Source organism: Crocodylus siamensis, chromosome 5, assembly GCF_052110815.1.
Source record: "Crocodylus siamensis isolate JL-2025a chromosome 5, ASM5211081v1, whole genome shotgun sequence".
Classification (NCBI taxonomy): Eukaryota; Metazoa; Chordata; order Crocodylia; family Crocodylidae; genus Crocodylus; species Crocodylus siamensis.
Window position 1 is genome coordinate 161839555 of NC_143399.1, and position 27274 is coordinate 161866828.

At 42.9% G+C, this 27274-nt stretch overlaps 1 protein-coding gene across 5 annotated transcripts in view; it reads left to right on the plus strand.

Annotated features, from left to right (window-relative positions):
- VWDE (von Willebrand factor D and EGF domains) overlaps positions 1-27010 on the plus strand; it is a 72523-nt gene extending 45513 nt beyond the window's left edge. For 2 of the 5 annotated variants that reach the window (XM_090046900.1, XM_090046903.1), the window contains 16 exons: positions 1227-1341; positions 4106-4356; positions 4467-4686; positions 5752-5889; positions 7019-7147; positions 13863-14543; positions 14887-14982; positions 15065-15160; positions 16009-16104; positions 19187-19282; positions 19640-19735; positions 20447-20542; positions 20630-20725; positions 22518-22613; positions 23026-23129; positions 25336-27010. In XM_090046900.1, coding sequence (XP_089903026.1) covers positions 1227-1341; positions 4106-4356; positions 4467-4686; positions 5752-5889; positions 7019-7147; positions 13863-14543; positions 14887-14982; positions 15065-15160; positions 16009-16104; positions 19187-19282; positions 19640-19735; positions 20447-20542; positions 20630-20725; positions 22518-22613; positions 23026-23129; positions 25336-25356 — 2427 coding nt within the window. In that variant the 3' untranslated portion in view covers positions 25357-27010. Of the gene's footprint in view, positions 1-1226; positions 1342-4105; positions 4357-4466; positions 4687-5751; positions 5890-7018; positions 7148-13862; positions 14544-14886; positions 14983-15064; positions 15161-16008; positions 16105-19186; positions 19283-19639; positions 20280-20446; positions 20543-20629; positions 20726-22517; positions 22614-23025; positions 23130-25335 lie in introns of those variants that run through there. The other 3 variants (XM_090046901.1, XM_090046902.1, XR_016442301.1) reach the window with 3 other exon arrangements.
- The last annotated feature ends 264 nt before the right edge of the window (positions 27011-27274 follow it).

Genomic DNA, 27274 nt, shown 5'->3' on the forward strand with positions numbered 1-27274 from the left:
CCGGCTGTTTCAACTTGTTTCAAGCTCAAAACAGCAAAATTGAAACAAAATGAAGGGCTTTGAAACAGCCTTGAAATGAAATGAGGGCAGTCGAAATGTTTCGAAAGTTTCTGGGGGGCTCAGGGAAAGTTTCCGGGCTGGAAGCGCCTGGGAACCGAGCCTGGTAGAGGCGAGTGAAGCACATCCCCAGGGCTACAAGCACCTGGGAACTGAACCCAATGGAGGCAGGGGGAGTAGAGACCCAGGTCTTCACCCTGCCGCCCTCCACCGTGCTGCAATCACCTGAGAACCAAGCCTGGTGGAGGGAGGTGGAGCACAGCCCCAGGGCTCCAATCCCTCTGCCTCCACTGGGCTCCGGTTCCACGCACTTGCAGCCCTGTGGAACTGATCCTGCTGGGGGAAGTGGAGTGCAGCACCGGGGCTACGCTTCATCTCCCTCTGCCAGCTCAGCTCCCAGCACCAGTCCCAAGCAGCAGCCTCCCACCTGCACCTCTGGGAGGGCTGTGGGGCTCTGCCAGACTTCTCCCCGGGGTGCAGGCCCCGATCTGCCTGCAATCACGGGAAGCTGCTCCTCCTCCAGTTTTGTGCTTCCCCATTATAGCCAGTGGGCGAAACAGCGAAACCATTTCGACTAAACAAAACGGAACAATGCTTTTGAAACTAAACTAAACTCAAAACACTGTTCCATCGAAACAGATGTCGAAGCAGAATGGTGCTGTCTTGCACAGCCTTGTTGGCTAGCTACCTTTGTAATAAGAAAATTCTTCCCAATATCCACCGTAAATTTCCCTGGCTGCAATTTGAGACCATTGCTTTTTGTCTTGTCCCCTGTAGCCACAGTGAATAGTCTCTCTCTATCTTCTTTATAATCATTCTTCAGGTATTTAAAGATTGTTATCAAATCATCCCTTGATTTCTTTTTTCCAGACTAAATGATTCTAGTTCTTTCAAACTTTCCTTGTAAGTCATATTTCCAGACCTTTTGGATGCCCAAAAACCATGAGCAAAAGCTTAGAGGCTTGGCTGAGGCAGATTTGAAAACTTTATTCTGAATATCATTCCCCCCAAAAAGCTAGAATACATTAGTAAGTAAATTATTTGTTAAAGACGGATTGAGTAGAACTGGTCATGTTTTAACCGACATTAATAGTACATAAAGTTCTATTGTTTGAAAACTGATAGAAAATTCTAAAACTTTGAAGAATTACATTGTTGTCTCTCTTAAGGAAAAAACATGCAACATAGATGGACTTTGTTTTGGAGAAGGAGATACAAATCCTACCAGCCCCTGCTTACTCTGCAGACCTGGCATTTCAAAGTTAACTTGGTCAGTTGCTGAAAGTAAGTTCCAAATAGTTCCAGAGCCTCCTTATAAAAATGACTTTACAACCCAATACTCAATATCAATTTTATCTGAGTACTGCATTCAGACACATATCACACTCATGTAAATATATGGCACGGATGCATGCACTCAGACAGAATCATAAACTATTTCCAGGTGGCCTAGTAGCTTTGGGATTTTTTTATGTAGCGATACAGGCCTTTTACAGACATTCGGTTTCTTCTGGAAGTATCACTACTGTCCCAGGAGAACCATGGCCATACAGAAGTTCAGGCTTTTTCCTCCTCAAGTGAAAATGGCTGTTCCAGGAGAAAAAACTTTGGAACAACCAGGGTTAAATCATTCCCAGGAGAGTTTCTCTGGGGACAGCAAATGTCTGTAAATACTGTAGCTTCTTTCAGAAGAGAACATGGCCTTCCAGCACCCTTTTATCCTCTCCTCCCCCTGGGAAACACTATGGGCACCTTTGGTGTGTTAGTTCAAAAGCACACCACTGCCATTTTTCTCAGTGCTGACGTGCATTTTGCCATTTATGCAAATGTATGTGACACAGCACCAGGTGCTTTCACGAGTGCCCAGTGCTGCGTCACACACACATCTAAAATGCCTTACGTCACTTACTCAGTTCTGCTGCTCCAGCATGGAGCAAACACCCCCTCTTCACAGTTCCCACATTGCGCTGTATGGAAACACAGACTGACCACGGGCAGGGTGGGTCAGCCAGTCATAGATACCCTATACAATGCTATCATCTGTTGCCAGGCACACTAAGGGAGCCTGCAGAACATACGGAGATGTATGTACAGCCACCTCCATTTCCCTGTCCTCCCCAGCTGCACAATATCAGCATTGCAGGCTTTCCACTCTTCAGGGCCTTAGCATTCAAATGTCTGTACAGGAGTCACTGGATAAATTTCTTTACCAGGATAATAAACCTAGGAGAATTCTCCCAGATTAGTTGCATTTGTGCACACAGCCTCAATGAGTTCTTCTAAACAGGAGGAAAAGCAAGGGTAACATTGGACCCTTGCTAAACTAGGTGAGACGACTGATGACTGACACCCAGGAAAAAAACAACCTACTAAATGGGTACTTTGCATTGGTCTTTCACCAGTCCCACAGGACACCTCTGCCCATCATGGGACAGGGAGGCCCGAGTGAGGGAGATTCCTTGCCCTCTATCAATGCTGACCTCATTGATAGAGGGCAAGGAAGGAACACCTTGAGAGGCTGAACACCTTCAAGTCAGCCGGCTCTGACAGTCTGCACCCCAGGGTACTCAAGGAGCTGGCTAGCATCATAGCTCAGCCCTTGGCACTGATCTTGGAGAACTCCTGGTGCTCTGGTGAAGTGCCCAAAAACTGGAAGAAGTGTGGTGCCTATCTTTCTTTTATGACTAGGTGACCTAGCACCTGGACAATGGGGAGGAGATTGATGTTGTATATTTTGACTTAAAAAAGGCTTCAGTCTGGTATCCCATGACCACCTCTTCGCAAAACTGGCCAACTGCTGCCTCAGGTCCACCACAATCCCCTGGCTTGGGAATTGGCTCCATGGTCAGACCCAGAGGGTAATGGTTGATGGAAGTCAATTGTCATGGTGCCGTGTGACCAGTGGGGTCCCTTAAGGCTCTGTCCTTGGACCTGTATTGTTCAACATCTTCATTAATGATGTGGACATTGGAGTCAGAAGTGGAATGGTCAAGTTTGCCAATGACACCAAACTTTGGGGTAAAGCATCCACACCTGAGGACAGGAGGGTGATTCAGGCTGACCTCAACAGGCTCAGGAAATGGGCAGATGAGAACCTGATGGTGTTTAACACCAAAAAATGCAAGGTTCTCCACCTTGGGAAGAAAAACCTGAAGCATCCTTATAGGCTCAGCAGTGCTACTCTGACTAGCCCTGTGGATGAAAGGGACTTGGGGGTCATGATTGACCACAAGATGAACATGAGCTTTCAATATGATGCTGCGGCTAGTAAAGTGAGCAAAATGCTGGCTTGCATACATAGATGTTTCTCAAGCAAATCCTGGAATGTCATTCTCCTATTTTACTCAGCTTTGGTGAGGCCACAGCTGGAGTACTGCATCCAGCTCTGGGCTCCACAATTCAAAAAGGATGTGGAGAAGCTTGAGAGAGTCCAGAGAAGAGCCACACGCATGATCAGAGGTCAGGAAAACAGACCTTATGACAACAGGCTGAGAGCTATGGGACACTTCAGCCTGGAAAAGCGCAGGCTCAGGGGTGATCTGATGGCCACCTATAAGTTTATGAGGGGTGACCACCAGGATCTGGGGGAACGTTTGTTCACCAGAGCGCCCCAAGGGATGATGAGGTTGAATAGTTATAAACTCCTGCAAGACCATTTCAGGCTGGACATGAGAAAGAATTTCTTTACTGTCCGAGCCCCCAAGATTTGGAAGAGCCTGCCATCGGAGGTGGTTCAAGCACCTACTTTGAACGCCTTCAGGAACAAATTGGATGCTTATCTTGCTGGGATCCTATGCCCGAGCTGACTTCTTGCCCCTGGGGCAGGGGGCTGGACTCAGTGATCTTCCAAGGACCCTTCCAGCCCTAATGTCTATGAAATCTATAAAGTTATGAATATGATAAAAGGATTTTTTCTTTGCAGTGCCATTTAAGTGTCATTGAAGTTTAGATTAATCCATTGTATTCATCATAAAGGAATAGACTCTTTAATAAAGACTTACCTTTTTAATATTTGTAAAAAGACTTAATGTCTTTTTTTTTTGTGCAGACAACCAGCCTCCTCAACTTCAAACTATGCAAGGTATGCTGCAGACTTTTTACGGGGAGAATTTTGTGTACCAGTTTTTGGCTTCAGATCCAGAAGGTTCTGCTGTCCTTTTCACATTGGATTCTGGTCCTGATGGTGCCAACCTATCCCCTTCGGGACTCCTTATCTGGAAAGTTGCAGCAAAGATTCCACAGAAATTTACACTTGCTTTGACAGATGACTGCAATGCTAAGACTAAAGTAATAATAGAGGTATTGACAGTCAAATTACCCCCACTAATTCATAACCAGTAAATTACATCATTGCAAAAGTCATTACTAGTTGCCAAGTGATAATTAGCTTTATTTGGTTTGTCTTCTAGGTCAATGTGAAATCATGCGATTGCTTAAATGATGGTTCATGTGTAACAAACATTAATTTCCCACCTGGAAGTGGGAAATATGTGTGCGTGTGTCTGCCTGGATTCGAAGGTGATCTGTGCCAAGTGAACATTGATGACTGTAAATCTAATCCATGTGGTATTGGGAGATGTGTTGATGGAATAAACAGCTATCACTGTGAATGTACACCTGAGCTACAGGGTAAATTGTTATTTTACTCTTTTAGTGGTAAATTACCATTTCTAATTTTCTTTGCATCTTTAGAACTATTATCTCTTATCATCCTAGTTAATTCATTTTACAATTCCAAAACAACGTTTTTACACCAGTAATTGCTTGCAGGCTACTTCAGACTGAAGACAATAAATAGTGGATTTGCATTTCCTTCTCTGCCTCAGTTGCTGTCATGTTTTCCAAATATTAAGTGCTGGATTCTTCCCTCAGTTAAACCTACAGAAGCTCACTGAAGTCAGTGGGATAGCATGATTGTAACTGAGGGTAGAGTTTGGCCTGAAACCAGCACACTCATCACCTGAGCATCAAAAACACAGGAAATGAAAGGATTTAAGAGAACCAAGGAGTCACAGAAGCCCCTGAATGAGTAGAGCAATTGCATTTCAACTGGTACTAAAATTTCATTGTTCAAGGACCCTCAGTGCCTCTGTAGGGAGAGGTGTTCTTTAGCCTTGCAGTTAATCCATGGAGTGAGACCTATGGCTATGCTTGGAATCACCTCCCTCCTATCCCTCTTTAAAAAGGATCAGCAGAACATTTGGAAATATATTTTTGTTTATCTTCTGTTCTTTTTTTCTATTTGTCAAATGCAAAGTGTCAAATAAAACATTTTTCTTTTCCTTTCTGATAAATAAAGACTGTGGATCCTTGCTCAGACAGATAACATCTGTTAAAAGAAAATTTCATATATTTTCTTTCTGAGACTTCAGTTCAACAGTAGAGTTAAATAGAGGAGCATGACTTGTATGCTATGCTTGAAAACAAGCACATGCTTAAGTACTTTGCTAGAGTGTAGCCCACAAATCTCTATCCCTTTCAATTTCTGGAATAAGGAAAATATTCAATATACTATGGAAAAATTGTTAATGATGGGCCCATAGAGTTTATATAGTTTGTGCTTATACACACACACACACATATATATATGGAATTTGTTTTGGAGTTTACTGTCCATATAAATCTACTTCATTTATATAAATTTGCAACCAATGTTAAGTAGCATGAACTGTAAACATCTGTGTTTCAAATTAGGTAGAAATTGCCAAGAAGGTGTGGATGAGTGTGCATCCAATCCTTGTTTCCCTGGAGTATTTTGCTACAATACCTTTGGTGCCTTTAATTGTGGTCCATGCCCGAAAGGTCTACAAGGAGATGGGAAGATATGTTATGGTAAAATTATATTTTTCCATCAGGCTGTGATCACCTGGCTTTAATTCAGATTAGATTTCTGACAGTAATATAAAAGAACTGTAAAAATAAGAGTCTTTTCTACTTTCCTGCATTTTCATCAAATTGCATGTTTATTAGTCATAGAACAGGCAGAGAGTTATATTTCACTTGCTGTTATATGACCGTAGACAACAGGCCCTTGGTGCAAATTGAAGTAGCTCCAGAGATGGCATTGAAACTACACTAGTTTATACCAGCTGAAGATCTGAACTGTGCGTTTCCTCAGATGTATAGAAAAAAAAGGCTGTATAGAAAGATAGATCTCTATAAATCTATACATCTAAAGATGTATAGAAAAAAGGTCATATGAGGAGAGGCTAAAAGATATGGGGGACTGTTCACTCTGGAGAAAAGAAGACTTAAAGGGGACTTGGTGGCAGCCTATATAAGTGTATCACGGCCGGGGGGAGCATCTGTTCACCAAGGCACCTCAGGGGAAGACAAGAAACAATGGACACAAACTACTTGAAGATCACTTCGGATTGGACATAAGGAGAAACTTCTTTATGATGTGAGTGCCTAGGGTCTGGAACAGACTCCCACCAGAGGTGCTACAATCACCTACCCTGGAGATCTTTAAAACACAACTTGACACGCACCTTGCTTGGGTCATCTGACCCCAGCAGTCTTTCCTGCACAAGTGCGGGGGAGCTGCACCTGATGATCTCATGAGGTCCCTTCAAGCTCCTAACATTTTTGAATCTATGAATCTGTCAATATTTGGCAGTTATTTAGTATTATAGAACTAGGATAGATAGTTACCATGAGGATGTGGTGGTTTTGTTACCAAGTGCATTTGTTGGCAAAATGACCTAATACTTTTCAAAACAATCTAATAATATCTAATAAAATCAAAAGTGCTATTTGCTAAAGGACTGGCAAAGAAATTTGGTATGCTCTTATGCAAGTATTTAATCATTCAAACTTTGATATTCAAACTCAGGGGGGTTTTTTTATATATATTTAATATATATATAAGAGTTTACTAGAATTTTAAATCTGCTAATGTTTCATTTGCAAATGAAATAAAACTAGCAAGTGATAGATTTTTCACATCTTTTCATTCCAGAAGGCTTTGAAGATATTTATAGTGAAAGAAAGGATGACAGTGAAGAAACTGGAAGGAGTGAAGGTGAAGAGTATATATTTCGTGAAGAAAATAAAATTTCTAACGAACATGCTGATGAGAACATAACTGGCAAGTAAAGATTCCACTCAGTTTTATGAAATGCATATTAATTTTTAAAAGAAAACTCAGTGTATTCATTATTTGAGCTACACTTATCCATGACCCCCAAAAACACCAAAATGGCAGTTTAAACCCATCTCTTAAGTTAGTAAAGGCACCTCACTGGTATTGTGACAACTGATATTTTTGTTGGATTTTGTATTTATGACTGCCATAAAATAGGTAACATGGGACTAGGGACATCTGTTTTGTGAGATAAGGCAGGGCTTACGGCATTATACTGAGGACCATTTTAGTGCCATTAAGCTTAATAGATGGATGAAGAATATTATGCACAAACCTCAAATTCCAGTCCCAAAAACTCTGGCAATTGTAACTGTGTATCTATTCAGTCTACATTTCATGAAGTTTCCCTTTAATGTCTTTATTGTTCTAAAATGTTCTGGGAAAGAAAAAATGCTGTCTATCAGAGAAATAAAAAACAGAATTCTTCACGAAATTGGTTTTCAGCAATTGAAATTTAATAATTACAGTGTATTACTCTACAAGAATTCGGGCCAGATTCTTAGGGCTGGCTGAGCTGCATTTTTATACTTCTGGAGAGTCCCTACAATAAAACATAACCTGCTCAGTACTGTTCTGACAAATAGACTCTGCCCATATGTTCTTGAAGTAAGCCCAGGAGTACTGGCAAAAGCTACGTCTTGCATGCCCACCCCTATGTGCTGCACATGTATTCACATTTGCAAATGAAGCAGAATAGACAGCTTATGGTAGGGGCGGGCAATTATTTTGGGTGGAAGGTCGCTTACTGAGTTTTGGCAAGCCATAGAGGGCCGCATGACAGGCAGCTGGGAACAGATAAATATTAATTTTCTAAATTTTTTAGGGGCCGTGCAGGCCAGATAGAATGGCTTGGCGGGCTGTATCCAGCCTGCAGGCCACATTTTGCCCACCCCTGATTTAGGGGTATACCTCAATGGCCCTGAGCGTGCTGCCTAGTACCATATTTGGGGTCTCCAAACCTAGATAGCCAAGTGTAGGCACACACAGTTAGACATAAAGCCAAGCCATCTACACTGCCTTATTTACAGTTTAGATATGCTTGTAACAGGCATAACTAGATGGAATGCATCTGTCAGCAGAGCTCCTGTATTACTGTAGATGTTTATAGACATAAGAGTCATTGCTAGCTGTCTTAGTCTGAAGTCAAGCAGAAGGCAGGGTAGATTAGTGTGGGGGGGTTGTCATCTACCATGGTTAGTCTATACTGTGCAAATCTACTAGGAGTGTGTGAAGGCCCTATTCGATTCTGATTTGGCCTGAATCGGGGACAGTGATTTGATTAATTGATTCGGATCACTGTCCCCAATTTGATGCTGATTTGGAGAATCAGTGATTCAGACAGACACAGCTTTAAATGTTTTTTCTTCATACCTTGAGGTACCAGCCCATCTTGTGATTGCTGCGATGCTGGGGCAGATGGAGCATCCCACAGGAGTGCGGGGGGGGCCCTGCACATGCTTGGTAGCAGACCCAGAAGTGGACTGAAAGTACTTCTGATCCACTTCTGCATCTGCTGGGGAGTGCACTGTCCCTGCCTCCCCTTCCCCCCACAAAACCAGGAGGCACCAGTCACCAAGCCCCCCCCCGCGCACTCCCCGGCCCACCCAGAAGTGGACTGAAAGTGCTCCTGGTCCACTTATGGGTGCACATTGGGGAGCACCCCCCATTTCTGTGCAACATTCGATGCACCCCAGCATCAGATCATTCACGAGCCACCTGCAACCTAGAGGTATGTAGAAAAAACATTGAAAGCTGCACCTATGTCCAAATCTTTCTGAATCTCTCCGAATTGATTCAGAGGGTTCAGAGTCAATGCAGAGAGCTTAAAAGGTCCTCCAATTCAATGCCATCTAACCCAGGAAGTGCACAGCCCCACCATAGGAGACGCCTTGTTGGACCTGTTGCTGGCCACGGGTGACGACCTGGTCAGGGGGCTGCGGGTGCTTGACCACTGGGCGACAGCGATCATCGCTTGCTGGAATTCGCCAGCCAGCGCAAGGCGGCAGCCTTAGATTTCAGGAGGGCGGACTCCAATGAGCTAAGGAGAATAGTCGGGGAAGCACTGAGGTCCTGGAGGGGAGGGGAGCCAGGTGTCAAAGAAGAGTGGTTGCTCCTTAAGGAGACGATCCTCCAAGCCCAAAGGGAGGTAATCTCAACACAGATCAAAGAGAGCAGAAGGGCGCAAAAGCCCCCATGGCTCACTAAAAGCATCCGGGACTGTCTCCTAGTTAAAAGGGAGGCGTACACCCAATGGAAGGGAGGGGCCATCACCAGGGAGGGCTATACTGTGGTTGCTCGGGGCTGCAGGGGGGCAGTCAGGAAGGCCAAGGCGGAGATGGAACTGGGTCTAGCTTCCCGGATCAAGGACAACAAGTCCTTTTTTAAATACATAGGGGGCAAAAAGAAGGTACAGGGTAACATGGGACCCCTGCAAGACACCCTAGGAAATTTGGTCATCAGCAGATGAAAAAGCCAATCTATTTAATGACTTCTTTGCCTCCATTTTCCTGAGCAGGGACCAGATCAGCCCCCCCCCACTGGGCCCCAGGGGAGGCACACCTAGGCTGAGGGTCAGGGAGGATCTAGTCAGGGAACTTCTGGAGGAACTGGATGTATTTAAATCAGCTGGTCCGGACGATCTCCACCCCAGAGTGCTGAGGGAATTAGCTGAGGTCGTTGCGGGACCCCTGACACAGCTTTATGAGCACTCGTGGTGCTCTGGTGTGGTGCCAGAGGACCAATATGGTTCCCATCTTCAAAAAAGGGAGGAAGGAGGTTCTGGGGAACTATAGGCCAGTTAGTCTTGCCTCGATCCTGGGTAAGCTTTTTGAGAGAATTATTCTGGCGCACATCCAGGAGGGGCCAGGAGGGGAGATTATGCTTAGGGGCAACCAACACAGGTTCATTAGAGGCAGGTCCTATCAGACCAACCTGGTGGCCTTCTATGACCAGGTCACCAAATCCTTAGATGCAGGGGTAGCAGTGGACATAGTTCTTCTGGACTTTTGGAAGGCCTTCGACACATCTCTCACCCCATTCTCATTAAGAAACTGGGGGGCTGTGGTGTCGATGCTTAACACAGTCAAATGGGTGGCCAACTGGCTGGAGGGCCAGACCCAGAGGGTGGTAGTGGATGGGTCCTTCTCAACCTGGAAGGACGTGGGCAGTGGGGTTCCGCAGGGCTCGGTCCTCGGGCCTGCACTGTTCAATATCTTCATCAGTGACTTGGACAAGGGGGTAAAAAGGACCTTGCTCAAATTTGCTGACACTAAGATGCTGGGGGAAGTGGGCACCGTAGAAGGAAGGAATAGGCTGCAATCAGACCTAGACAGGTTACAGGGGTGGGCGGACGAGAATAGGATGGGTTTCATCACTGCCAAGTGCAAGGTGCTGCACCTGGGCAGGAAGAACCAGCACCATACCTACAGGCTGGGGAACTCCCTTCTCATCAGTGCACAGGCAGAAAAGGATCTTGGAGTCATCATCGATGCCAAGATGAACATGGGCCGGCAGTGTGGGGACGGGGTCAGGAAGGCCAACTGTACCCTGTCATGCATCCACAGATAGATCTCAAGCAGGTCCAGGGAGGTGATACTCCCCCCCTATGCGACACTGGTCAGGCCGCAGCTGGAGGACTGTGTCCAGTTCTGGGCACCGCACTTCAAGAGGGATGTGGACAACATGGAGAGGGTCCAGGGGAGAGACGCTCGCATGATCAGGGGGCAGCAGGGCAGGCCCCATGTGGAGAGGCTACAGGACCTGAACCTGTTCAGCCTCCACAAGAGAAGGCTGAGGGGGGATCTTGTGGTGTGTTACAAACTAGTCAGAGGGGACCAGCAGGCATTGGGGGAGTCCATGTTCCCCCGAGCACTGCCAGGAGTGACTAGAAATAACAGTCACAAGCTGGCAGAGGGTAGGTTTAGGCTTTCCATTCATGCTACACTGCTCTCAGAGTGGCTGAGATTCTAGGCCTTTATCTCCACGTACATCAGGGGTAGGCAATGTTTTTTGGCCAGTGCTGAAAAACACTATAATGCCTACCTCAGAAGGTGCCAGTGTGCCAGCATGGCAGAAAAACAAAATGAGAGCAAGGGGTATATGGCAGGATGCCCTGCTTGTGCCTCTTGCCCCCCACCCACAGCCCCTGGCCCCCAGCCCTGCTGCCCCTTGCCCCCCAGCCCAGGCTCTGTGGCTGCCAGCAGCTACCCTGGCTCTGGGTAGCTGCTGGAGCCTGGGCTGCTCTGAGCAGGGCTTGCAGTGTCCCAGCTGCCTGCTGGAAGCAGTCCGGGATCTTGGCTGGCAGCAGCTCCCTAGAGCCGGGGCAGCTGCAGCCAGGAGGCTTCAAACAGCTGTGCCAGGCTCCGGCACCAGCTCTGCACTGGTGCATGCAGGCGCACCTCGGAGCGGGCGGGGTCTGAGGCAGTGCAGCCCCGATCTCTGCCCAGCTCCCAGCATGGAGGTGATAAGCCCAGCACAGCTGTTTGGAGCCTCCCGGCTGCAGCCACCCTGGCTCTGGGGAGCTGCTGCCAGCCGGGATCCCAGGCTGCTCCCAGCAGGTAGCTGGGACGCTGCAAGCCCAGCTCGGAGCAGCCCGGGCTCTGTCCTTGGCAGTAGCTTCCCGGAGCCGGGGCTGGCTGCAGCATGCCAAGCAAAATGGCCTCACATGCCACGCTCAGCACACATGCTAGGGGTTGCCGACTCCTGACTTACATTATAAACACATGAAATGCTTACTAAAATGTCTTTGCAGGAATTCTGTGATTATCCATTTTAGTCACAAGTACCAAAATAGTATGTGTACACACAGGATTACACGATACATCACAAGCTACATTATTTAAATCCTTGAACAAATGGTTCAATTTGCAATACTTATATATCCTTTTCTTATACCACATTAACATTTTAAAAGTCTTATCATTAAGGCAATTTAAGTGTTATCTCATTTAACTGAAGGGTTTTGAAAGTCCACACAGAGCAATTGACACACTACAGAAAACCTACAACTGGAAACAGATGTCGACTTTGTGCCGCCATAAAAAAATTTATGGCAGCACAAAAGTGAAGCAACTAGATGTTCATGCCTATTGTTGCACAACAAATGCCCAAAACTGTGGCCACAACAGGTGGTAAACATTTGTACTGCTTTTTGCAGTTGATGTCTGTTTGCTTTATGGTGGGAGAGTGCAGGCAGCCCCGAGCTGCCAACACTCTCCAGCTACCTTGGGCAAGCATTCCTGGAGCTTCAGGAGTCTGATCCTGCATGCCCAGGGACTTCCTCTGCAGGCTCAGGCCTCTGAAGCCCTGGAAGTGCCTGGTCAGGTATCTTGCAGAGATACCCCTGGGAATCCCCTAGCAGGGATTCCTTGGCATACCTATCATGTTGCTGCACACCAACTCAGGACAATAGGCAACCCAGTGAACCAGATCAGCTGTGCCAGGACAGCTCCTGGCACAGCTGATTCTACTCTAAGGATGACACCTGTTTTTAGCCTTAGCAAGAAACTTATTCTGTGTCATTTTGAATCTAACACACCCTTGCCACTGTACAGACAAGCACATAAAAAAAACAAAATTGGAGCACACAAACAATTTTAGTCAGATGGACTCATTTAGTTCAGCAATCTATTATAAAACATCTGTGTATAGCGTTACTGCCAATAACCAAGACCCTGGTGGATTGAATCATTAATGAATTTAACACTAAGACCTGCCTGCTATAGAGATCTGTAAGATAAAGTGATAGCTCTGCCTCTTAGATTTAAATCTTGCTGATAAAAATATAATCTTATATGGGACTTTGCCTCAGTTAAGTCAATATCCAGTTTCAGTTGCTTTGCAATAGGTCTTGTTAAGGTTTCTGATGGGTTATAAAAATAATTAGTATGCTGAGACAATTTTATATTGCAAATCTATCGAATAATAGACAAAGACACAGACCAGTTGGTATAATAGAATTGCAAAGTAAAAGAAAAAGCAAAACTATAACCTTGATTAATTCTTGTACATTAAATACAAAACAACAATTATACTATAGCTTTTTTCTTGATTTCCTCATTTAACAATATTGATACGAGTGTTTGTAAGGGGAACAGTGGAAAGAGAACGTCTCATTCTGGCTCCAGAGCTGTGAGAAACCTTGTGATAAGCTGAACTTACCTTTTGAGAGGCCATTATGTAGGCTTAGCATGCTTATATTCTATAGAGTATATTTTTAAGTATGAATAAAAAAAATCCAGAAACAGACTGCTATATCCTACAGACAGGATGTATTTTGTCTAGTAAAAAAACCCAGAAGAAAATAAGCTTTGTAATATTTCTTTACGTGAACAACTGGTGTCACCTTATTTGGGGGGTCCCCTGTGGCCAATCTCGCTGACTGGGAGGTGTCCCTCCACAGCCAATTATATTAACCAGGAAGCAGCCGCACTGCTCCCAGAAATGGCCATGGTGCTTCATCCAGTGCTCCCACTCCCCAGCTGGCACTCACCAAAGGGGCACCTGCACTCCCACCTGCCCCCCTTGCCCATTGCTTAAGCGGGGAGCACAGCCAGTCAGGGGGTGCACCAGCACTAAGGGGGTGCATGTGCCCTCCTGTGCACCCCCTACGTGTTGCCACTGTTTCTATACCTTTTAACTTCTCTTTGATGTTCTATAGGTTTTCAACTGTTGTCCATTGGCAGAGTTCCTAATGCCACAAGCAATATACCTGGTCCCACTGGTAGTGCCAAAAGCTATATTGCTATGGAAATAAACAGTAGCACCCCATCAGCTTCCACAGTACAAACAAAACCAACTTGGGAATCATTTCATACTCAAAGAACTACTTTTGAGCAATCTGCTTCTGCCAGAAATATTGACCATACCTTTAGTGGCATTAATGGTCACCTGGTTAGCATAGAAGAAAGCTCTTCAACAAACACTGTGATGAATAAATCTTCAAGAAACAATCCTGTATTACCTGAGAAGAGAACACAGACAGAAGCGGAAACCAGCCATTTAGATACTAGCAAAAACTCATTGCTTAGGGACAAAATAAATGTCAGCAATGTGACTTCTCTAGCAAGCAAAGTTTCAGAAAGAGAAAATAGCCACAAAGTTGAACCCCCATCACTCAAGCAAAAGGATAGTCATTTACCATCTGTTTTCACTGGAATCACTATCCCACCGAAAGTATTTGACGCAGATCAGGAATCAGATGCATTAACAATGGCTAAAGTATTAACTTGTGCTGATTTACCCTGTTTTCCTGGGGTCCCTTGTAAATCAAGCCAAAATGGAAGCTTCAGATGTGGTCGCTGTCCTTACGGATATTATGGAGATGGTGTCACTTGCAGAGGTATTGCAAATAATTATATTGAATACTTTATAACAGAGGATCATATGATATTTTTAAAATTTCAAAATATAACACCTAAAATGAAAAGAACCCCAACTTGACTTTTATTTAATTATTATCATAGGTACAGCTTAAATGTTCTCACCAATTCTTTTAATTGCGTGAATGAATATTTAAAAAACAGGTTTTTTTCAGTGTCTGTAAGTTTCCATGCTCAAGGGCAAGGACTTTAACTGATTCTATGTGATATATTTATCACACTAAGTAAGGCTTAATTAGGACAAAATTCTGCTGTTGTTCTCCTTATTCCTCTGCTGTTTTTTTTTTTCTCATTGCCCTGCAGCAATATGTAGGCACTCATGTGGCAAAAACATGGAGTGTGTGGCACCTAATATTTGCAAATGCAAACCTGGTTACTCTGGTTACAGCTGTCAGACTGGTGAGTACAATACACTGGATTTATCCCATCTAAGTAGCATGTACTGAAGAATGCATCTAAAATAATTGTTGGTTTTACCCAGCTTTTTGTCGACCTGATTGTAAAAACCGTGGAAAGTGCATTAAACCAAATATTTGTGAATGCCCACCGGGTTACAATGGCTCAACCTGTGATGAAGGTAAAGGCATCATTTGTTTCAAATATAGTAAGTCCCCAAGAAGTGTCTGATATAGCAATCACAATTTTGAATATCCATCTTGACAGGGGTGACATATCTGTTTATTTACACAACTTCTTGAATAAAATGGAGATATAAACTGTGCAATAAAGCTTTCTTTAATGTTATTGAAATTGAACATTACTTGTGCTTAAATTTATTAATAAGCTCAAGTGATATATATTTAAATTTAGTGATACAGTATATAACAATAAAAACAATTTTGTTTTATTTTATCTATAGCATCATAAACAGTCTTGTTTTAGTGAAAGCTGCATATGACTACTACTAATACAAAGCATCAGTACAGTGCATACCATATATATGTATACATATACACATATTCACATAATTAGGGATCTGTATTTGCTATGAGTATAGTTTTAATCTCATTCTTTCATCTCCCCAAGATATTCAGTTCAGTAAGCTATTCACTGATGGGCACTCCAAACCCTGGCTGTGACTAAAAAAGTTCCAAGCAGCACAAACCATTTTTATGGACAATGGGCAATATTAATTGCTGATACACCCAGGTGCAGCTACATTGATTTCAGTGGAAACGCTGCAGTCGGTACACCTCGCCAATGGGGAATTTGATCAATGCGAAGTTGTGTGTGCATCTGATAGAATCGGACCCTTTCTTGTATTTGTTCCTATAACAGTTGCCACATCTTCATTTTAATTCCAGGTTTTTTGCATATAATCATTAGCTGATTAACAATAGGTAACCTTACCCGCTGTTTTAAAATAACTAGTGCAATGGATCTTTTTAGAGCTGACTTCTTGACATCATCATTCTATATCTGCAGCACATTGTATCCCACCCTGTCAACATGGAGGCACATGCTTGGCCAGGAATCTCTGCACCTGCCCTTATGGCTTTGTAGGACCACGGTGTGAAACAAGTAAGCATATAAATAAGGAGAAATCAAGAATATGATACGTATTCCCCTACAGACATAGTAAAAAAAAAAAAAAAAGTCATGCTTTATAAATTTTTGATACCCTGTGTTTACTGTCAGTAAATAAAGAAATACATGAAGGTTACATAACTGGGGCATCAACTAAATGTTTATACAAACTGCTGAATGGGTGAAAGACTACATAGTATTATTATTTTCCATGTAGGTAGATGGAATTATTATTGAGGGTGGGATATTATAACCAGAACAAGTGCAATTTTTTGGCATTTGGTTGCTGTTTATGACTTTTCCTTAAATTGATTGGTTGGTGAGGGGTTGGTCTTCCTTCAGAAGCTAATACTAGCAAATAACAAATCAGTGGTTAATAAGACTGCCTGAAATTAAAAACACGTTCATGGACATTTTCCTTGATCTGGCATGCAAAATGGGTATCATAGTTGGACATGTTGAACAGGTTTAGTCCCATGGATGTTTTCCGTTTCATCTGACTTTATATACTCCAGCTACTTCACCCGTTTTGGAATAATTCTCATAGCAGTCTTAACTGTTAGTAACTGACGCGTCTGTATATAAAAAACCCCCAGTTTTTACAGCAATTCTATTTTACTCTCTTAGTTACTCTTAACATCCTTACCTCTGTAGGCTCTTTTGTTTTCAGGTGTCATGAAATATGAATATGGCTTTGAAGTATATTGTAAAACCCATATGGAAGCAAGAGTTTCTTGAAGAACTGACTCATGGTTCTCCATAGCCAGGAATGCTCCTAAAAGCTTTCTCCTTGCCAGATAGTCACAGATCTCACCATGAATCATAGTTTCATAGTTCATAGTTTCTAGGGTCGGAAGGGACCTGAGTAGATCATCTAGTCTGACCCCCTGCCATGACAGGAAAGAGTACGGGGGTCAAACGGCCCCAGCAAGGTGTACATCTAGCCTCCTCTTAAAGACCCCCAGAGTAGGAGCCAGCACCACTTCCCTTGGAAGGTGGTTCCAGATGCTAGCTGCCCTGACCATGAAGTAGCGCCTCCTGATCTCTAGCCTAAACCTACCCTCTGCCAGCTTGTGACTGTTATTCCTGGTCACTCCTGGTGGTGCTCGGGGGAACAGTGACTCCCCCAATGCCTGCTGATCCCCCCTGACTAGTTTATAACAGGCCACTAGATCCCCCCTCAGCCTTCTCTTTTGGAGGCTGAACAGGTTCAGGTCCCGTAGCCTCTCCTCATAGGGCCTGCCCTGTTGTCCCCTGATAATACGAGCGGCCCTCCTCTGGACCCTCTCCATGCTGTCCACATCCCTCTTGAAGTGCGGCGCCCAGAACTGGATGCAGTCCTCCAACTGTGGCCTGACCAGTGCCGCATAGAGGGGGAAGATTACCTCTTTGGACCTGCTCGAGATGCATCTGTGGATGCATGACAAGGTACGGTTGGCCTTCCTGACACTTCCCCACACTGCTGGCCCATGTTCATCTTGGAGTCAGTGATGACTCCAAAATCCTTTTCCGCCTCCGTGCTGACAAGAGGGGAGTTCCACAATCTGTAGGTATGGTGCCAGTTGTTCCTCCCCAGGTGCATCACCTTGCACTTGTCTGCATTGAATCCCATCCTGTTCTCATCTGCCCACCCTTGTAACCTGTCTAGGTCCGATTGTAGACTGTTGCTTCCTTCTAGTGTGCCCACATCCCCCCACATCTTAGTGTCATCAGCAAATTTGAACAGGGTGCTTTTTACCGCCTGTTCCAAGTCACTGATGAAGATGTTGAACAGTGCGGGCCCGAGAACCGAGCCGTGGGGGACCCCACTGCCCACGTCCTTCCAGGTTGAGAAGGACCCATCCACTACCACCCTTTGGGTGCGGCCCTCCAGCCAGTTGGCGACCCATTTGACTGTGTGGGTGTCGACACCGCAGTCCCCCAGTTTCTTAATGAGAACGGGGTGAGAGACAGTGTCGAAAGCCTTCCGGAAGTCCAGGAAGACTATGTCCACTGCTACCCCCGCATCTAATGATCTGGTGATCTGATCGTAAACGGCCACCAGGTTGGTGAACCCATGTTGGTTGTCCCTAAGCATGAAGTCCCCTGCTGGCCCCTCATGGATGTGTGCCAGAATAATTTTCTCAAACAGCTTGCCTAGGATCGAAGTAAGACTAACTGGCCTATAGTTTCCCGGGTCCTCCTTCTTTCCTTTTTTGAAGATGGGAACCACACTGGCCCTCTTCCAGTCCTCTGGCACCACGAGTGCTTGTAAAGCCTTGCCAGGGGTCCTGCAATAACCTTGGCCAATTCCTTTAGAACTCTAGGGTGGAGATCGTCCGGACCAGCTGACTTGAATACGTCCAACCCCTCCAGAAGCTCCCTAACTAGTTCCTCACTAACCCTTGGCCCAGGTGTGCCTCCCCTGGGGCCCAAGGGGGCCCCAGCAGGGAGGTGGCTGTTCTTGTCCCTACTTAAGAAGACAGAATCAATTCTGAGGAACAAAAAAAAAAGAGGGAAGGAGAATGGAATGAAATGTCCTGAAGCTGAGCACATTAATCATTTGATGCTAGGGTCCCATTTGTTGTTCCATCTTTAAATTTTCCCTTTTGTAGAAAAGTACTTGAATAGATGGTTGCCTGATAGAACTAGACTGGAAACATTTCTTAAGTACAACTTTTCTTTGACAGTTTTCAATCTTGCAACATGCTTAATTATGCCACTGAGATAAATCCTATCTTATATGCAGTTCCTCAAGTGATAGGTTTGGGCAGGGGTGGCCAAACTGCAGCACAAGTACCATGGGCAGCCTCTCTGTGTGGCCTGCAACAGATCAGGGAGGGGACACAAAGCACAGCAGCAGATAGTGCAGGAAGCAGAACATAGAGCAGGAGATTGGTCAGGGAGCACAGAGTAGGGAGCAGAAAGCAGATAGGGCACAGAAAGGAAATCTGAGTGGTATTTGTAGGGGAGGGGGTTAATTTGCAGCATGCCTGCCAAAAAGTTTGGCCCCTGCTGGGTTACAGTGTAACAAATTGTAATGAATTATTTTGCTATCTTCTTATTCTGTGTTTTCTTCTAACTTTCTGGATTATAGTGGTCTGCAACAGACACTGTGAAAATGGTGGTGAATGTCTTGCTCCAGATACCTGCCAGTGTAAAGCTGGTTGGTATGGACCAACCTGCAGTACAGGTAAAATTGGGAATTGCTTGGGATCTATGCTCATGGACTGATAGAAGCCAAAGGAACTCCCAGACCTCAAAATTAGGCACCTTTTGGCCCAAGAAAGTGCCAGTCTCTAGTGTTACTGCTGCAGAACCTTAGTTACCCTTTGTACTTCCAGTTATTAAGTCACTTGTTAGCACTGGATAAGGTATGTAAGTGAATGGCACCTTCAGCTATTTTACCAGCTGTTTTTTTTTTTCTTATTGTGCATAGTTATTTAAGCCCTGTAACTTCAGTCAAAGCAAGCTATTCAATCACCCATGTAGCTTATGAATTTACATTTGGATTTATTGGGATTTTTCTTTCTTTTCTTCCACTCTGCAGCCATGTGTAACCCAGTATGCCTCAATGGTGGCTCCTGTACTAAGCCAGGTGTTTGCCTCTGTCCATATGGATTCTTTGGTCCCCAGTGTCAGAATGGTAATAATTCTCCCTCTCCCGCTCTCTTGATGAGATGGCCACTGGGAAAACAGCTTGTCTAAAAGGACAAACCTTATGGCTTTAAAAATTCTGAGCTAAACACAGATATAACAGTGCAAGATAGAAATCACACTTTCTTTAAGATGCAATTGCTTATACTGGACCAGACTGTTGCATGAACACAGCTTCATCTGATCCCCACCATGTCTTTATCATGTACTCTTGTGCAGAAGTTGGCCATAGTCTGTTGACTATATCTGGGCCATAAGGAGCTTATATAGGTACACTGCTACTTGAAATACTAGAGTGCAATAAAACTGTCACACTTTAGCCATTCATAGAATCATAGAAAATTAGGGATGGAAGGGACCTCAGGAGGTCCAACACTCTGTTCAGAGCAGGACCATCCCCAACTAGATCATCCCAGCAAGGCTTTGTCTAGCTAGGATTTAAACACTTCCAAGGATGGAGATTCCACAACCTCTTTGGGTAACCTGTTCCATTCTCCCTTGTGCTGACAAGATGGTTCCTCCACTTATTGCAGGTAGGTATCTTTCCTTGTCAGTATAATTTCTACCAGACAGGCATGATTTGGCTGAATATAAATAATATAAGATTACAACAGTCCAGAAATCAATTATCAATCTATCTGTTTCCCTGGAATAATATGCAACAACAAAAATAAAGCATGTACAATTATTTTTTTTAAAGCTATCTGTAATCCTCCATGTAAGAATGGCGGCCATTGTATAAGAAATAATGTGTGCACCTGTTTGGATGGATACACTGGCAGAAGATGTGAAAAAAGTAAGACAATATAAAATTGCTTCCAATATTTAGAAGCAAAAGGTGAATTTAAAGCACAGGTACTAATCAGCAAATGTTTATTTTAAGGTATCTGTGACCCAGCTTGCATGAATGGAGGAAGATGTGTAGGACCGAACATTTGTTCTTGTCCCTCAGGGTGGAGAGGAAACGCATGTAATACACGTAAGTATCTTATACCTAATGTGCATAAAGCCATTAAAGTAAATAAATACCATTTAGTTGCAATGTAACTTTTAGGTAAATAATGTAACAGAAGTCTGTTTTTCTGTCCAAACAAAAGAAATTAAGGTGACACAAAAACAAAGAAACAAAAACCAAAAAAAAGGCCAGTTTTCCTCTGAGTACGTATTTGCATTAAAATGCAAGATGTCATATCAGTACCACTGAAACAAAGCCAGGGAGCTTCCAGTTTAACCATGAGAACGCAGCATGCAGTACTTTCTAATCCAGGGTAGCACACAATATTTGTCTTCTCTCTCAGTTCTTGTCTAAATAAAAAGGCATCTAAATTTCAGTTGTTCATTCATAGCAACTTGTCTGTTAGAAACTGTTTAGCACACCTGTCTCAAGGTCCTAATACAGAATTCACATTGTAAATCAGAAATTACTTCATTTGAATCAATAAAGTGATACTGCTCTGAAATCAAAATGAGTTCCCCAAATGCCTCTTCATTAAATAAATACAGGCACTCCTAAATAAGTCTCTCAGTATTTTCAGTTTTAGAAGTATTACACTAATCTCAATCCATAGCTATATTTTTCCAACATATTCAAGGTTTAATAGGATCAGGCAGATGTAGATTTTAACCTAAAAATATGTTTGTTGCATTGGCCAAAGTATCTAGTTTAAAAAACAAACAAACAAAAAGATTCCCCCTCCTTCCCCCCCAGACAGTTAAAGCTCCTTTCTAAAACCACCTTATATCAAATCTTTAGAACTGCAACATGCTCTGTCCTGGCACTCATCTGATTCCCCCTTTCCTGTCATTCAGTTTTATGCATTCTCTTCACCCATTGCTCTGATCATGTAATAACCACTTCACATCCCTGTGCTATGTCCTTTTCCTGGACCCTGCCAACTTTCAAGGTTTTTGTCCTCACCTTTTAGGGTGGTCACTACTCTGCCTCATATACTTTTAATTGCTGTCACATCACTTCCTCTGCTTACCTGAAGTCCTGACAGTTTTTTGGGGTTTGTTTTTTTTTTTTTTTAAGTGTTTAAAAACTGGGCTATAACTTGTTTTGTACTTTAAAACCTAGAGATTACACAACTTATTGAATATAGCTCATTCCCAATGGTGCCAGACTTGTTTCCCTACTTCTGTACATCCATAATTATTGCCTGGGTATCTTCCATCATGTTGCCTCCTACACAGAGAACATCCTTTTCAAAGTGAGCTGTAAAGCCACTATGTTTTCCTCTTATGTAGCAGTAGGTAACTGGCTATCCTCTGGATCATGGTGTAAAAGGTCTAGTCACCCAGACCTTTAACACATATGCCTAGAGTATGGAGGAGTGGAAGCTGCTTAAGACCTACCATCCCCACTCCCCCCTCAGACCACCGAGAGAATCCAAAGGCCAGGGCCAGGTGCAGACATTCAGTACCTCCATGGCTGTAGCTTCTGCCAGAGAGCAACAGATAAGAATTGCTGTACCTCCTATGAGCCCACAAAAATTAGTCCAACTGCTCAACTGAGAAAGAGAGATTGAAGGACAGACAGGTATGTAGGAGAAGGGCTGTATTTATTTTAGCAATGGCAGAAAATATTTAAGAAATAGTATATAATACATATTAAAATGGTATGTATTTTTGTATCCCTCTCCCTTACCATTTCCTGTATCTTCCTTTGTGCTGCTGAGCTGTACTTGCACCATATGGGCTGGAGGAGTGTAGCTAACAACTCTCCTAAAAATCAGAGATGTAATGTGTATTTGGTGGGGATTTTTGCACAGCCATCTGTCTTCAGGAATGTAAGAATGGCGGGGAATGTATTGGACCAAGCACGTGTCATTGCCCTCCACAGTGGGAAGGAGTTCAATGTCAAACCCGTAAGTCTGATGTGATCTTTACTATAAATGTATTTCTTCAGTGAAGTTAACAAATTTCAAGTTTGCAGACATATATAGTACCCATGACTACTGTGTAACACTTCTGCAGTCTGTCAGAATATGGAGACAAGCAAGGGGTATTCAGTCTCAGTGGGCTGTTCTAACTCATGGACTACAACAACAAACCTGAGAGCCATTGCAGTAGCCCAGAGTAGTTAGGTCACATATCATAGCCCTTGTCTTTTCCTCAGAGATGCTTCTAGCACGTGCCCATATGGAAGGCTTATGATCCCTCTACCCACACAGAGCCAGTACACAAAGATTATGGCTAATCCAGCACTGGGGCCATCTGATTTACAAAGAAGTTGATGTTGCTTTTGTGATTAAAGACAAATACGTTTGTACATTTCAGCTGTGTGCAACCAGAAATGCCTTTTTGGAGGCAGGTGTGTGCGACCTAACATGTGTTCTTGTCGTCCTGGTTATACTGGAGTCTTCTGTGGAAAGAAAATGCAGGTAATTATAGTAAGGGTGTACACCTTTAGTAATGGAAAGCTGAAATGGACATCCAGAAATCATCTAGCTCAACCAATTGCAATAAGGCAGGATAATGTACATCTAGACCACCCTAACAGATGTTGACTTAGTGGGTACTTTAAAGCTTCTAGTGAAGGACATTCCACAGTCATATTAGGTAGCTGTTTTACAACCCTAACAGTTAGAAATACCCAAAAGAGCAAATTAATATTTGTTGCAAATTAGGTGTTTTATTCTTGTCCTTCCTTCAATACGTATGGATAATAATTAATCACTATCTTCTTTATAACAACATATAAAACTGTTCATGTTCTCTTTTCTGGACTAAACAGAACAATTTCATTCAAATCATTCTCACAGGCCCTGTTTTTTGCTTTTTGCTGCCTTCCTCTGGACTCTTTCTGATTTGTATATATGTTTCTTAACATGGTAGTGCCCAAAGCACAGCAACACAGCCGAGACCACACTAGCATCAAGTAGAATTGAATTACCTCTTCTGTTAATACATCCCAGAATGAGATTTGCGTTTTAAAAAAGCACAACTTTTTTATAATTTAATTTGTATAATCCACTTATACACCACAGTTCCTTTTTTGCCAGGAAGCTGCATAGCCAGTTGTTTAATTACACATTACATTTTTTTCTTTCCTAAGTGTAGCACTTACCACTTGTGTTTATTGAACTTAATCTTGATGATTTTGTACCACTTTTCCAGTCTTGTCCTCCAGAGTATTTACAACCCTTCTAAAAGGAATTTAGCGATGTATTTAAATCAAAGTTAACCTTTTCCTGAAGTGTGAAGTAAAGATGGCTTTGAATACTTCAGTCTTCTCTGCATTGTTATTTATTCTTTCCTTTTTAAGAAATGAATTTTTCTTTGTCTTTCTCTCCTAATATGCATAGATAATCTTTTCCTATTACTTTTTGCATCCTTTGCTAATGGTAAATCACCCTTTCTGATTTTATCTCTGCATTGTTGCATTATTTTCTTATACTGATTCAGGTAACCTTAAGTCATGCAGTCTTCTTTCCACTTTTTGTACAATTCTGTTTTTATTTTTAGGATCTTTAAGAACCCTGATTTAGCAATAATAAGCTTTGATTATGCTTCTAGTCTTTCCTGTTGCGTTGAGCTAGTTTGGTATTGTGCCTTTTTGTACAGCCTCTTTTAGTAACTGCCATCTTTCCATAAAGCTTCAGAATAACAGGGAAAAAATGATAGAACTTCAGTGATTTAAGTTCAACATATCTTGAGTTTTTGAATAAATACTGGCAGTTAAAACCCACAATCTATTTTAACCAAACATTAATTTGAGATGTGCATTGTGAGATAATTATTAAAGAAGAGCCACGTATTTATCAATTGATGAAAGAATTAATTAATGCTCATGCCATTTTTTTTAAAATGTAAAACTCTGTTGTAACTATTTTTTTTTAATATCAGGATAATATGTTGGATTGCAATATCAGTAAGTTGGGTTTTCAAGAGGAACTTAGTTTATATATCAGCACAAATTATAAAATTGAGTGCTCAAGAAATAATTTTGATTCTAAGGTCAAACTGTAAGTTGATTCTGAATATTTTAACCTATTCTTAAAATGTTAAAAATATTTCACATAGATAATTTGGTCCAATTACTACTGACATTTTGCTTCCAATCAGTACAAACATATGCCACTGAAAAACTGCTTTCCACCTTGTATTCTAGGGCGCGTACACATGTACTAAGTTGACCTAACAAAGTCAACTTAACTAAGTTGACTTAACTTAAGCCATGCCAGAGCATACACTTGTGTAGCTCCCTGAATACAGTGGCAGCCATCTTGAGACTGCCATCTTGTTAGCTAAAAGAAGAGGTGTATTATCTTCACAACATTTAAGTAACCTCTTCTCCATATACATTTGTACACTCTGACAATTAAGTTGACTTAAAGTCAAGGCAGCTTAACTTTCAGAAAGTTAATATGTGTATACACAGCCCTACTTTCATTTTTTAGAAAAAATAGCTTATTTAGTTTTACCAAAAAATAAAATAACTGAAAGCAAATCATCAATTTTCTTCATGAATTTTGCATTTCTGAAGCTATCAGGAAAGTAAAGATACATTGGAAATTGTTCTGTAAATTCAGGGTACAAATTGTTCTGAGTACACTAAATCTCACCCTTATTTCTTCTTTCACCAAGGTACAAAAACTTCACAGTTGAAGGAAATCAAATACATGAATTCCAGGACCATGCTGGATGGACCAAAAGACTCATGAAATCAGAGAGAGTCTTTGAAGGCAATAATTAAGTTTATTGAAATAAAGGGAGCAATGTCCTGTAGTATGCCTTTAAAATATTCTTTATGTTTTAAAAAACAAAGACATACATTTTGTAAAAGCTGCAGTACAATCGCATGCTAATAACAGACATTTAATCTACTATTTTTCTATATCCTCTGGCTACCTCACAATCAAATTACAGCATTCAACTTCCTATTGAACTTTAAAATTAGGAAATATCGCAAATCTCAAGTCATGGTATGCTGGAGCCTGGAGAAGCAGTCAATGGAACTGGGATCTGTAATGAATACCCTTTTCTAAAGGCCCATTCATACCAGCTGCTGAGCATCTGCAAAGAGCAAATTGCAGAAACAGCCCATGAAATCATGCATTTTGTTTTCATACACTTATTGAAAAAAGAGCACATCTTCTGTGTCTGATTTCTGAGGGAAATCAGGCCTGCTTTTTAATCTAGTTCACTTAGTTATGATCATCCTTGGTCTGTGTTGTAGTGAATAACTTGTGAGGCCTAATGAGCATAATCCTAAAAAGATAGGATTGAGGTACCAATAATCACATGTACCATCCATAATCAGATATAGAACAGTCCTGGATTAATCTAGCAGTGAGAATTATCATCACCTTTTCTGTTGGTAATTTGGGACTCATGTCCGTGTGAAGTTACAGGAGACCTTTCCTACACTGTGCTGTTCTTGAAGTATATTTAGTCTGTCCCATCCCACTGATGGTTGGGATTTGGGGGACTGGGGAACATTCTTTCAGTTCCCAAATCTGTCATAAAGGCATGAGAATGGTTTTATCCAGAGATGTTCCCAGATGGTCCTTGAAAAAGCAGCAGAGTGCTGAAAGAGAGAAAGGATCAGTGTCCTTAAAGAAGTAACAGATGCTTCATCTGCTTCCTTAGAAGAAAGTGACATAACCAAAATTAGTAGTTTACAAATGTCTGTAGAAAACTACAGGACTTCTTTCTTCTATCACCCATTGGTCCAGGTAACTGTCAACAACATCTGGCAGCAAAATTCAAAGGTTCCTACCTGTCTGTCCTGAGGCTTTCTAGGCATTGGGGCCTCAGCAGCCAAGTGTGAAAGGTCATTTCTGTCCATAAAGCAACCAACAGAGTGTTTGGAAGTGATGCAAATTTCCCCTTATCTAGATACCGTCATTCACAGTGTATAAGTTGAGTTTTGAAACTCAGTTTTGCAGGGGATGGGCCTGCTCCAATCAAGTGCCAGTCCTGGCCTTATTTCCTATGAGTAGCGCTGCCAAGCCCAGCCCTGTCCCCTGCAAGCAGTGCCAAGTTTGGCACTTGGCTGGCACAGCTGGACTCAGTGCTCGGCTGGTGCAGCCCCATCCCCTGCAAGTGACACTGGGCTAGGCCCTTGGTTGGTGCAGCCCAGGCAGCGCCACTCACAGGGGTTGGGGCTGCACCAGCTGAGGACCGAGCACGGCCCTAGCTCTGGCAAGCAGTGCTGCAGCACGCGTCCACCCCCCAGGTGCCTGGCCCACAGTGAGGGCATGCAGGGGCTGGTATAAGGCGAGCCTATATTTCTGATCCAAAAAGTTAGGTCAACTTATACACCAGATCTACAAAATCCCTATTTTTTTTAATCAGAAAAACGGGGTCAACTTTTATATCGTGTCAACCTATATACTGTGAAATATGGTAATTGCGTTTGCAGTTCTTAATTATGTGTTTACCATAAAGAAGCCTTACAATTTCCAGTTCAGCTGATTGATGCAGAGTCTGCATAGCTGGCATTTCCACCAGTTTGGAACTGGCAGGATTTAGCCAACTGACTTGATGCTGCCATGCAAATACCAGGCTAGAGCTGTTACCT